General features: G+C 36.2%; 1 protein-coding gene across 1 annotated transcript in view; it reads left to right on the top strand.

Annotated features, from left to right (window-relative positions):
• Positions 1-13,964, top strand: part of TTBK2 (tau tubulin kinase 2) — a gene marked incomplete at its 3' end in the record, with an annotated part of 44,580 nt that overhangs the window by 28,430 nt on the left and 2,186 nt on the right. Inside the window, exons 6-10 of the mRNA XM_008947119.1 lie at positions 7,807-7,872; positions 8,586-8,678; positions 9,761-9,886; positions 10,618-10,775; positions 12,322-12,538. Coding sequence (XP_008945367.1) covers positions 7,807-7,872; positions 8,586-8,678; positions 9,761-9,886; positions 10,618-10,775; positions 12,322-12,538 — 660 coding nt within the window. The remainder of the gene's footprint in view (positions 1-7,806; positions 7,873-8,585; positions 8,679-9,760; positions 9,887-10,617; positions 10,776-12,321; positions 12,539-13,964) is intronic.

Raw genomic sequence — 13,964 nt, 5'->3', positions numbered from 1 at the left:
TATTTTAAATATTTAAGTCTAAATCTTAATTTGTTTGGATACTGTTGAACTGGATAATTTGGAAAATCAGTTGCACTGATTGTGTATGTTACGGCAGTTAGCAAAATCAGTTCAGCTATTATGGCACAAAAATAACAGAAGGAGCAACAGAGAGGTAGGTGACATAATTCAGCTGCCAAATAGAATGCAGTAAGCTCCTGAAAACAGAGTAGGAAACTATTTACTGTATGTTCTTTGTTTCTAAAATAAATGTTTTTATTAATAAATAAAGATCCAAAAATAGTGTTGGAAGATCAGTAATTTTTTGGAGACCCTTCCTATTATAGCCCACTTCTGCCTTCCCATGTCTGTAGAATAAAAGAAAAAAGTCTGACAAACAAATATTTTAACACTGTTTTCAGCTTTTCTTCACTAAATCTGCACCAGTCAGACTACATTGCATGTATTTTTGGAAATAGATGTGGTTTGCAAGATTTCCGTCTCAGTTCTGAGCTAAGCATTTGATAGTTGATAGCTTCTTAAAAAAATGACCTACTTGAAACAGAAAAAGCTTTGTTTCAGTAAATGACTCTTCCCTCTTGAAGAGTCAAAGATGAGTTATTACAGCTTTATATTTTCTTTATTACTCAGTTCTGTAGCCAAGGAATTATTACATAATATCAGAGCCATTCAATGCAAGATACAACAGATAGCCTCATACTTGAATAACCTACACATACTCCTTAATTTTTTCCCTTGTGTAATCAAAGTCAACAGAGACTGGAGTCTAATTTGTCTTTCCCCTCCCCACCCCCCTCCTTAATTCCAAGGAGAACCTGAGAAGGTTTATATTTCTGTGTTGAAATGTCCTGCATGAAATGGTTATTTGCTGGAGAGACTCTGCCAAAAGCCCTTTGTTTTATTTGTTCTGTAGGCAACAATCTGCATGAGGTGAAAGAATTATGGTATTAGTCATCTGAAGCTCCATTTCTGAATTAGTGATACCCTTATAGGGAAGACAAGGGAGTTATTTTGGAGAGGTTTGTGCAGACGTTATTTATGAGTAAAGAGGTTAAAATATTAAATTGCTAGGTTTCAAAAGTTTTTGGAGTAATGCATAGCTGTGATGCACCTACCAGTGACATACCTATGGAACTATTATGATACAACTGTCCTGTACCTACCAGGTATAAATAAATAACACTATTTATTATGTTTCTCTGCCATAACCTCCTTCAAGGACATAGAGGGAGATTATTTAAGGCAAAAATTTACAGTGTGTATATGTACCATTTTCAGCATCCACTGAACATGATCCTTGTGAGTGATTGTATTACTGACAAAGAAGAAACGGAGGAAATCAGTGTTCTAGAGACAAGACAGCTGATGTCTCCTGTGTGATAGTGCAAGGTGAAAAAGGCAGGTAGGGAGTCAATGTAAAAGATGAAAAAAGAGCATTATGAATTGTCTTACAAGGTGATACAAGTAGAATGGAGATATGAATTTCATGTGGAGTGGTATTGCTTTATAACATCTCTGTGGAACTTTCTTGGAATACTTAAATGAAATTAAAAATCATGTATGGTTTTTTCCTTGGAGAGGCAGATTCTTTGTGACCTGGTGTTTGGGGATTTGGGGTGAAAAAATAAAAAGAATACACAATCTATTAATATCCTGCCTGAACAAGCAGGTTGATAAATAGTTGAGGTATGAGAAAGATTTAATTCTCATAATACAGTACTTTGTAATTGTTGGAATATATTGGGTTTTTTTGCCTTTCCTGTGTTATGCAGAACACTGATACCATATCCAGACAACCACTGGACAGTTTAATTTAGAACTTCTGCTGTGCTGTGTGTCTGTTCTGTATTCTGACACAGCAGTTCCTGTGTTTTCTATAGAACTGGTAGATACTCAGGGGAATGTATGAGTCCTTTAAAAAATGATAAAGAATTTTTCCACTGAGATGAAGTATTATCTTTGAAAAAAATAAAATTAATCTGTGAATAGTGAAACAATGCTTTCCTATTTTTTGTATACTGCTTCCCTTAGGCCCTGGTAATTATTTTAGTATTTTTAACTTCATACTACACCCTACCTTTCTGATCTGTACATAGGCACAGTTTTGGGTCTAGGCATGTGCTTACTTGCCAATTAAAATGCTTGCTGTTTGACCAGCTGATTGGTGTCTTCAAGATGGATGTGACCCATTTTTATTGAATTTTAGCTGTCTGCCTCTGTGTTAGAGTACTAATTTAGGTTCTGTCTTTAATCACCAATTTCCATTTTGAGTTAACCTTGTAGGAACTGAAAGTCTTTGAGAGCTGTCCTATTTGTTTGAAATTAAAAGTGTTACAGTGGAAAGACAGATGGTTTGGTCTAGTGAAATTCGTTTCCTGGTGAAAATAAAAGCAAACCAAGATCAAAACAGAAACTTGAGTTTCTAATTCTTTCCAAGCTATAGACTAAATTCTTTGTTGAATTAGGAAAAATTATTCTGAATAGTTTAAAATGAAAGTATGTTCATTTTATGTATATTAGTTTTCTTGAACCTTTTACTTCTCATTCTTAGTTGACAATACGCCTACTACTGGATTGATGCAACTCTTTAGTGTATGTTATCATTATGAATACTTAATATGATATGTACAAAACAGTAAAAAATGAAGGTCTCAGTTCTCCAGTCTGCTAAAAGCACAGGACTTGCCATAATGCAGAACAACCATAAAATTTCTACTTATGGAGATAAGTAAAACAATATTTTGCTGTCTGGGGAAATTCTCTGCTAGACCATTAGCTGGCTTACGTAGGTGGTCTTCCTCTTACAGGAGTCTCTGCTTCAGCTCCTGGTAGAAGGGGAAGAAGCAAGATTGGACAGGGCAAAGCAAACCTACACAAGACAGATTTATCTTCTGTGTTCTCACTGTAGTAAGTTCAGGTTTGTGACAGACACGTGGTAGGTTGTTACCACCTCTAGCCCACCAGACTTTTTGTCTGCTCATGATTCAGCTTTGGAAGGGTTGCTATTTCCAGCTAGTGCATCACATTGGCTAAGTAAGTACTCCAGGTTGAAAACTGAGTAGCTTGGGAGCTGGTTCCTGTATCAAATAGTGCTGTTTTAAAGGTGAAGATGCTCTTTATAGCACAAGCAGTTGGAATTAAATTTTCTTTTGTTACTGTGTCTGTTAGAACTTGGAGTAGCAAAATTTAATTGTACTGTCAGATAGTAGTAGTCTGCTTGTAACTTGGCTTGTTACCCAGCTGCTGCTAGAACTAGGTAGCATAGGATCCTAGCTGCAATCCATTACTGGGAATCACAACTTCTGTTTAGGTAGATCTGAGTCCAAATAAAGTATCACACTGACTGCTGGTAGGAGGTGGGTCGATAACGAGTTCTACGTGCAAGTACTTGGTTTTTAGTGTCTGATGTGAGTTTTACAGAGAGGTAGAAGTGTGGGTTCGAAGAGCTGTGTATGCAGTGAAAAGTACTTGAGATTTGTAATCTATTGTAGTGACAATTGTATTTCAGCTGCTTGACCTTTCCTTACCCAGATGATCCCCGAATTTTTCATTTATTCAGACTGGTATTAACAAATGCTAGGCATTAAATTAGATTGCAAAGCTGATATCCCAAAAGAAAGGGAGGAGGGGAATGTGAATTGTTGAAACCATTTGGTATGTAAAAAGGTTCCAAAGAATAGAAACTGTGTGTAGTTCCAGGCCTAGAAGTACATTCCTGTTGAGTAAAAGAAATAGGAAATTGACTTTTTAAAGGGAAAAGATAACAAAGGAGGATTCTGCCTTTAACAGAGGGAAGTACAGGTAATGTGGGTGGCTGCTTCTCTGCCCACCCCCCTGCTTGCTTTAGAACTCAGCTTTAGAGGCAGCACCAAGAAGGTGGGGTTCACTGCTTGAGCTGCTTTCTCAATCCAAAACCTAATGACACTTAATTCTCAGTCATTGCCCGACTGATAGGAAGAAGCATAGTGTGTGTCAGATAAAATATAATGAATCTTTTGTTATGTTTATAGTCTAGTGTCTACGACTGCAGTAATAAGTTAACTTTTTGCTCTGCATAATGTTTCCAGTGTTGCCCGGAGCACTTATCTAGAGATAAGATACTTAAGTGAGCTGAGGAGTGTGATTTGCCTCGTCCACAGCCCCTCCAAAGAAGCAGTGGTCATAGACAGGTTTGTGAGCATTATGTCTTCCAGGAATCTGCAAACCTGCATACTGAGAGGAAATAGTTCATTTTTCCAGGAACTCAGTTTTTCCTGCATGTAGTTGAAGACATTCTCATGTGTTCCTAGGGCAGGACCACCTCCAAAGAAAACCGATGTTTCATAAGAAAGTACCTTTATGTGTAGAAAAATTCTTCCTAGTTACTCGATCTGCTTCATATGCATATATCTTCAAAATAATTTAACTTATGTGTGAAGAATTTAGTGATAATAGCTAGATCTGAGACAACTGACTTCTAGATCACCGCTTAAGCTAATTACGTTAGAAAAAACTTTATGTAAACTGATCTGAACAAGTTATATTATGTAGAAGGTTCGAAAATTGTATTTTGTGTCAAATAGAAGTATGGAAGAACTCTAATCTTCTTAGAACTTATATCCCTTATTCGAATAAAGGAGCTAAATCATGTGATCTGTATGGCCATATACCACTAATTTAATACCTGGAATTTTAGGCAAAGTTTTGTAGGACTTTTTTTTCTGTGGAATCTGGGAACTCTTCTCTAATTTACCATTTGTTCCTATGCCAATTTTAGAGTTGCCTATTTCAAAAGCTTTCTTACTCTAGCTGAAGGAAAAATTCACAGATGTATTCAAGTATAGGGTTTGCCACCTCTTCAGTACAAATGCCCTCTGCAGCTTATGCTCAAAAATTGCCATAGGTCCTGTTTTTTCTCAACAAGTCAATCTACTTTGCTTTAATGCAGCTTGGTTGCTGTGGTAGCAGCTTTCCTAGATAAGGTATCTGGAAGACAATACTGTAAACAGTGTTTCTACAAGGTTCTTTTGTTGAGTTTTATAGGATTTTTTTTTTCAGTTGGTGGCAGGTGAGCTTGGATAGGAATAGTTTGGAATTGTATAAACCCAAATTAACATTGACTGTAATAGCAGAGTGGGATTTTATTTGGAAAAATGTCGTGTATCATTCAGGAAGTTGGTATTTGCTGTAATATTTCTCTTTCACTGCATGAGCTGTTGTGAGCTGCATAAAGAGCTCTGAAAGTTTCAGGAGTTTTGAAAATGCACAGAAGTCTATAAATTCTGTTCTGAATCAGGCAAACTTGATTTAAGCTACTGGATCCATCACTCATTTTGTTAGTGACATGATAGAATTAATTTATTGTGTGCCATTGTAATACCAGTATTTAAATAGTGACCAGCTGCATTACTAAAATGTGTTACAAAATGTTACAGAATTGTGTATGTTCTTAAGTCAGATTTATACAAACTACCCTTTAAGACAAGAGATGGTAAGAGGATTTAGCTGTCCTTGCTAGGGTAAAGAATTCTGAATTCATTTCATGATAAGCTAATACATAGAAGCAACACCCATGCTGTTTTGTTTTGGTTTTCCCCACCCAGGTGATTCTCAGATAATTGAAATATTCTTAGGGCAAATAATTTCCTAGCAATGTCTAAGGATGGCAGTGACTTTAACATTCAAAAGCAGTTGAGTTGGTGCACAGTGAAGTTCCTTATACAGAGTTTTCTTCCCCAGGACAGAACTGGTATAGGTCAGATAGTTTTTGTAAACTGAATGGGATCATTTAGATGCCATATGTAATTTCTTAATCTTTTTTAAATTTGCTTGTCAAGCAACTGAAATGTTTTTGTACTTGTTATCAAGCAGAAATTGAAGTTGTTACCCTAGAAGTAATATTTTCATATTTTTCATTATTCTCAGAAGCATGGAAATATTTAACTTAGTAAAACTGAATACAGTCCTTCCTTTCTAATAGCTAGACTAGATGCTGAAGACAGTAAGCATTTGGTTTCATCTTCTGAAACTTGATACTCTTGGGATTCACTGAATTTGTCTTTCTGGGTGTTTTGATTGTCTTGGCAGTGATGCTGTATTAGTCTCACTTGGATGGTTTGCCAATCTTCATGACTACTAAGAAGGAGACTTGAGTCCTTTTTTTAAAAAACTATTCTCCTGAAATTTAGCAGTTCCAGAGCATTTTTAGCTATTCTTTTTATAATTGCATGATACTGTGAAATTTCTGTAACTACAATGTTAATGCTCCATTCAGGGTAACATTCAGTATGGAATATGATGCACTTAGGAGATTTAACACAGGAATTCCATTGTCTGTCCTGCCTGAACACAAAATGTGTTCCAGGCACTGCTTAAATTTTATGATAACGTGCAAACCCTAAGATTTATGGAATAATGTCTGAGAACTTGTTTTTGTTAAGAACACCCCAGAAATTATTCTCCACCTTAGCTAACACTGGTTCAGTTCTCACCATGCCACTCTAGCAGACATTAATTATATGGGCTGTTGAGTTCTTTTTAAAGATATTGCTGCATAATCCTGCTGGGTTTAATTGAGAGGGTTACTGACAGTATGGCAGCTCCTGACGTCCTTAAATGATAGCTCTTATTGTAGCACCTCTTGGTGGATAAGATGAAATTATACTGGTATATAGAGAGATGGGGAGAGATTTAAGTGTTTTATCTTAATAAGGTAAGAATTTTGTACTGTGGTTATCTTTGTGTGTATGTCAAACCAGACTTTTCCATGTAGTGTGTAAAATTTTTAAGGATCTTAAGAACTGTCATATGACTGGGACAGGCAAACAGATCACCAAGACTCCTTTAAGTACAACTCAGCGGTGAGGAAGGTAACTCAAGTTCCTCATAGTCAGTGTTAGAGGAAACAGAATTATTCATTGGGAAGATAAGACTGTGTGAAAGAAAGCAAATATAGCAGTTCTGGCAGTTCTCTCTCTATAGAATAACTGAGGGGTTAGCAGAGGTTGGTTATTTATCCTAGGCAAAGTAGCAACACTACAGTTTGTCTTAAGTTCTAAATAGGTAGTAATTATGACTATTATAACTTATCTAATTCTTTTTGTAACATTTTGTTTGAACGAATGAAGGATGGGAAAATATCCTGTGATTATAAAACACCAATTGACTTATCACACAGTATCTAGAGTTTCAGGGAGGAAATGTTGGTACTTGGAAACTAGAAAAGAAAAGAATATTTTTAAATGGTGCCTGTAGTGCAGCCCTTGCTCTTTATTGCTCAGCCACAGCTTTGAGACTTACCTGTGGCTTTCCCTGCTTTGGGAATTCCTCAGAATTTTGGTTTGCTAGTTCAGAAAACAACTTACGAAAATGTTGCTAGCATATATCAATAGGTGGCTGGTTGTCTGTTCATATCACATTGGTGTATTTTAGCAAAGGGGAAGAAATCATTATGCTTTAGATCCTGTCAGCACTGAAAAACTCAAACTTCTAATGGTTGAAACCAAGAAATCATTTAATTTGAGAAAAAAAAGATGAATCATTCTAGCCATATAGCTTTTTGGAGTGATGAAGTAAATAGGACTTGATACCTGTGGAAAACAAACAGTGACATGAGTAGATGGTTTAAAATACTACGACATACGTCACTTTGTGGTGACCACTTGGATTTCCACTTCAGAAGAACTTGTAGAAACATGGTAAACTGAAATAAAAGAAAAAGTCTCTTAATGACATTTGTTGTGGCTCCATATTCACTTTGTAGATGCCAAGTTAAGTAGTCACAGGGTTTTTTACTGACAATGAGATTCTTTTTCTGTTCTTTGACAGCCACGAGCTGTCGCTGGTTTTCGAGGAACGGTACGATACGCATCCATCAACGCCCATAGGAACAGAGTGAGTGTCTCAGTCTGTCTCATAGCCATCTCGTAGCTGAAAGCAGTCAGTAATGCAGTTGCTGTTTTCCTCTTTTGTATTCTTATGTGTGTATTTATTATGCAGAAATTAATACTTACAAATTTGGGGAAAGGATAATAGACTTTATGGTAGTTGAAGGTAAGAAAGCTCTTGTAGAAATAATAGTGGGTTTAATACTTACCTTTGATCTTCAAGTGTGTTGTAAGTTAATAAATTAAAAAGGTGACGTTACAGAGTTTTATGAAATACATAATGTCCAGTATGTTGTCTTAGCATTTCTTGTAGAAATAATAGTGGGTTTAATAGTTACCTTTGGTCTTCAAGTGTATTGTAACTTCACCTTTTTAATTTATTAACTTACAGAGTTTTGTAAAATACATAATGTCCAGGATGTTGTCTTAGCATCATACACTAAAGAAATCTGAATAAATAGCTCCTTCAGTATAGAGATTTGCAATGTTACTTTAAGACACTTCAACTCTGTTTTGTTTCCCTGTATCTTCTATGGAATCTCACTTGCACGTTTCTACTTAAAGTAATTGCTGGAATCTATATGAAATGGTTTTGTACCATTGATTGTATTAATTTTATATATATAATAACTTAAGTCTCCAGAGCAGTAGATAATCTACCTTGCCTTTTGTCATATGGGTATTTGTAAGATGCATTAGAGGAATGTTTCTTTTTCACAGGAAATGGGTCGGCACGATGACCTCTGGTCCCTGTTCTATATGTTGGTGGAGTTTGTGGTCGGGCAACTGCCTTGGAGAAAAATAAAAGATAAGGTAAACCTAGAAATGAAATCAAAGAGCATGAGGGAGATATATGTTGGCATTGCAAGTGAATGCTGTGACAAAGATTCCACTAAGAACCACTTTCTCATTAATTTTAACATTACATTTTCCAGTGTTTTCTAGTCTTAGTTCTCATTGCTAGTGTCGTAGTATAAAAAGCAATCAAGTTTTACCAACTGTTCCAGGTAGGAAGTGGGTTGTGCTTCTAGTGTGCAAATGTTTTAAAAGGCAACAGTAAGTGGATATGTGCCACTTATTTAATTTTCCTGTTTTCACCTGAGTACTTTTTGATTTCACCTATCACATATTTAGAATTTCTTACCTATTTTAATTATTTGTAAAATGGGAATTTATTTGCTGGTGAAGAAAAGTGAACCAAGTTAATATGCAGTAGTGCCTTTAGTCATATGTCATAGGTGAGGTGTGTGATGAAACAACACCCAGTTCAACCATTATTACGTCTTTCAACTTCTTTTGAAATTAGCTTGAAATGAGGTTACTCTCTGATGTGTTTTATGCATTGGTAGGTGACAATGTGGTATTACACACCTTACATGTACATCCATTGTGTGTGTACACAATGCTAACGTATAGGTAGCATCTCTTGATTTTGATTTATTCATCTACACTAAACAGGATTTACTGATCTTATGCAATATACTGTGATGAAGAAATATACACCAAGAAGTGATTGGACTTCAGATGATGCAACAGGATATTTAAATCATTAAAACACTCTTTTTAGAAGAGTTGGAGTATCTAATGACAGTCCTTGATACCAGACAGCATTCAAACACAGAAGAAAATTAAATGGCTTTTCATACTAAGTTTGAAATTTGTACATTATTTTGCATGTGTACTGAGGGCAATGACAGAATCTCTTACCTTGCTATCTGTTGTAGAATTGCCTTCCTCAGTACTATTGAGTGTAACGTACCTCCTCAGGACTACTGAGTGCAATTTACTTACACCTCTCTGGCCAGTAGTGTGTTGAATGGCTGTAAGATGCAAAGTGAATATGTTGCAGCAGAGAATGAAGATGTGTTAATGTTTGTTGTGTTATTTACTCCTAGGAACAAGTGGGCTCCATTAAAGAGAGATATGAACACAGACTTATGTTGAAACATCTTCCTCAAGAATTCAACGTCTTTCTGGACCACATTTCTAATTTAGATTACTTTACAAAGCCTGATTACCAGGTAGACATTTTTACTACTTTGACTTTATGATTTTTAAATAACAGAATTTTATGCTGTTTCATCTTAAATTTCTTTTGATTTCTTTGTGCAGTCTTGGTAGTGATTATGAACTGTGACACCACAACATAATTTTAATGAGCATCTAGTGCCATGGACACTTTGCAGTTCAAAGATGTAGTTTTCTTCTATGTTTGGGAAGAGAAAAGCAGTTAGGTTTCTAAAAACAATTGACAGTTGCTTTGCAGTCAGTATTCTATTAGGATCAGGTGCTATCCTACTGTTGTAGCCTCTGGTGAGGACTCCTTAAGTTGAATCCATCAGATTGTTTTCTCAGTGATAGTCATTCTGGCAGTTAGTACCTATAATATATACAGCTCAAGCACAACATGCAGCAGTGGTGGGTTTTTAAGACTGAATTATTACCTACAGAGATCATCAGAAAACGGTAATTTTAATTTGCTTAAGAAAGTATTGTCTGCTGAAATGGACAACTTCAGCTTGGTGATGAGGTGGTAGGTGCTGAGAGGAGATGCTGTGGAATTTTTTTTTTTTTTTAATAAAACAGATTTTTGTGTATCTTGACTTTGAAACCTTGGAAAATGAGAAATGGATTATATAAAGAACTGTCCTTTTTCCTATAAACTGTTGTCAGTCAGAATCTTAGGATATTTCTTAATTGCCTTGTCTCTTAGACAAAAATGAAGCTTATTAACTTTTTTCTTCATTTTTAGCTCCTCATGTCTGTGTTTGACAACAGCATGAAAACGTTTGGGGTTATTGAAAGTGACCCTTTTGACTGGGAAAAGAGTGGAACTGATGGTTCTCTGACAACAACAACAACTTCAACCACACCTCAGTTACACACCCGTCTTACTCCAGCTGCGATTGGGTACGTAGGCACGTTGTGGTCACTTAAAAAGCAACCAAAAAAGCTAAAAAGCTACAGTACCAAAGGGGAATGGTCTTCATAATTGATTTTTTTTTCCCCTGCAGGTTGTTGAATAGAGGAATGGAGGTTTTGACGTATTTCCCTTTTTAGGGTTCCTGTTTATACTATCCTGAAAGACCAGCGCTGCAGTGCTAAATTTATAGCAATAAAAAATAGTATGTCAGGAAGTTGCATGTAAATTTGCTAGGCCATCCTTTGCTAAATCATATTTCATGAAGCTAAATGATGCGTCCTGAGTTTAACTGCCTGGAAGTAACTCCATGGTTTTCTGTAAGCTTGCAGTAAACTACTAGCTGCAATTTCCTTGTAACTTTGAAAATGAATGTATCTTTATAGGAAATTTTGAAATACATTTTGGTCGTTTAAAATAATAGTTAATGTGGTCTTTGAGACCTTCTGTAATTAAGTTGGATGAGATGTGATATTTAATAATACCCAGATTCATCTCAGGGGATTGGAGAATGTAAGAGGTGTTTATGGGTGAGGAGGAAGAATTTGTATCTCTTCTAGGCCTTGAGTAGGTAACTGTTTTTATCTAAGATTAATGAAAGATGTGATGTGGGAGTTTTGAAAACCACCAGAATTTCATGTAGAATGTATTAATTCCCAGTTTCAAGATAATAAAGTGTTAAATGTCAGTCAGTCAAGACATAAAGTGGTTTTACTAATACACAGGTGTCTGATGTGCACTGTCGAACACAGGGAAGCTGACAGGGTTTTTATGTATGATTCAGTCCTGTTATCACACCAATTACCACAATGGAGTTACTGATAGTCTTGGCTGCAATTAGCAATTTTGGTGACTCTAAAGGACTGACTTCTAATTGACCTTCTAACCTTACCTTTTTTAGGAGTAGAAGTGCTTCAGTTTCAGATCCTGAGTTAAGCCTTAGCCCTATTTAGCCCCATGTCAAGGGGACTACAGACCTGTAACTAAAATGTAATATCTTGGTAGCATTATGCTTAAGTTTTGATTATCAGTAAGTGGACCAAAATAGCGCTTTGGTAAGAATAGTGATTAAAACTGCATTTAACTTGCTGAGTGATCTCTCTTTCTCACACAGTATGTCTTACTATTCTACCAAATTTTGAGTAAAAGGAAACTATATTAAGAAAGTAGCCTTTTTTTTTTTTTTTTTTAAATAAAAAACTGTATGTAGAAAAGTCAGGAGCAAAGTTGAGCCTGAATGCAATCTCTTAACAAATTTTCACAGAAGTTACTTTGAAAACCTTGAAAAACCCAGGTTTTAAATGATTGGGTTTTGTTTTACCCCTTTTGTTATATGACTGAATTAAAGAAATAAACTGAAAGTCAAGAAAGGCGGCTTATATTAAATAATATACAAGCTTTAGTTTTCTACAGAAATATGCTTTTCCTTGGTATTTCTTGTTTGTTCCTTTTAATACAGTAGAAAATCATTTTGAGAAGCACATTAGAATCTCAACATTATTACCTTTCCAATTTTTTTTTAAACTATTTTTGTAGAATTGCCAATGCCACTCCTATCCCAGGAGACTTGCTGCGAGAAAACACAGATGAAGTGTTTCCTGATGAACAGCTCAGTGATGGAGAGAATGGTATTCCAGTTGGAGACTCACCAGAGAAGCTGCCTGGATCCCCTGGGCATCAGCGTCCCCAGGAAAAAGATGTTTGGGAAGAAATGGATGCAAACAGAAACAAAATAAAACTTGGGGTCTGTAAGGTACTTATGGAATTGTGTAATTGTGAATACCATCGCTGAACAGTTTCCCGTCCTCATAGTACACAAAAGACATTAATAATACAGTCTTATTAATACTGATTAGCCAGAATTGTCTAAGAAAACAGGATTTGTAGTAGAGCTACCACTTTTTATTAGAGTGATCTAGATATTGAAGCAAGCAGACAAGCTTCTTCACTTTATCAGGTTTTTATTAATGAATAGTAGCTTACTGATAATTTGAGATACTTTTTAGATTATTTGTATAAGTGAATGCTGCTTAATTTTGAAAAGTAGTCTCTGAGAAGCAGTTCCTGTCTTCCTTGATCACAATCACAACAGTTCATACTCAGACAAATGTAGCCCTGTTTCTTGATATAAAAATGTTTTGAACATGAGGAAACATTCTTTAGCTAGGAAAGCTCTCTGGTTTTGAGGCTGCTACTTCTTGTTTACTAGAAAAAAAATGTATTGTGGGAAAGAATAAGGCATGGTGCGTATTTTCAAATGTGCACATTTGTTTGTTCTTTGCCAAAGAGGGAGAAAAGAGATTGTTCTGGTTTAAAAAAGGTGAATTTCTATTAGTTATACCTGTTGAAACTAAGGATGATCATGATTTCCCAGATCTAAGTCATATCCAGTTAATATACAAGATGGAATGCAGTTGGACTACAAAATAGTTCTGAGTCACAGAAATATCAAGTAGATTTAGTGTAGAACAGAAATATTTAGCAGGTTTAGTGCTGTATGCTCCAGAGAATCATAAAGACAGCTTCAAAGCTAACTTACCTTTAATAAGAGCACTTGGCTGTAAAGCACACTGAAGTTGCCACGAAGTGCCAGTTTTCAGACTGTTGTTAAAATTTCAGAGATGGGTGTGAAATATCATTTTTAAGTGTATTACTGAGTTTCTGAGACTCCTCAGACCTACCCAGAACTAGTATATTACTATTATTTTGTATATTGCAGGTGTGTGTTGAAGAGCACATCTAAACCGTGTTAATTATAGCATGAACTTAAGGACCATTCCAAATACAAATTAGCTTATCACAGGTTAAAACCCTGGACTGTGTTCATAGAATCATAGAACGGCTTGGGTTGGCAGAGACCCTAAAGATCATCTGGTTCCAATGCCCCTGCCATGGCTAGGGACAGCTACCACTGGACCAGGTTGCTCAAAGCCCCATTCAGCCTGGCCTTGAACACCTCCAGGGATGGAGCATCCACAGCTTCCCTGGGCAACCTGGGCCAGCATCTCACCACCCTCATAGTGAAGAACTGCCTAATCTCCAATCTAATTTCTTCTCTTCCAATGTGACCCCACCACCCCTCGTCCTGTCACTACAAGCCCTAGCCAAAAGTCCCTCCCCAACTTCCTCCCAGGCACCCTTCAGGTACTGGCAGGCACCCAGAAGGCCTCCCCAGGGGC

The sequence above is a fragment of the Merops nubicus genome, unplaced genomic scaffold (assembly GCF_000691845.1).
Source record: "Merops nubicus isolate BGI_N331 unplaced genomic scaffold, ASM69184v1 scaffold5029, whole genome shotgun sequence".
Classification (NCBI taxonomy): domain Eukaryota; kingdom Metazoa; phylum Chordata; class Aves; order Coraciiformes; family Meropidae; genus Merops; species Merops nubicus.
This window is presented reverse-complemented; position numbering and strand designations above follow the sequence as displayed.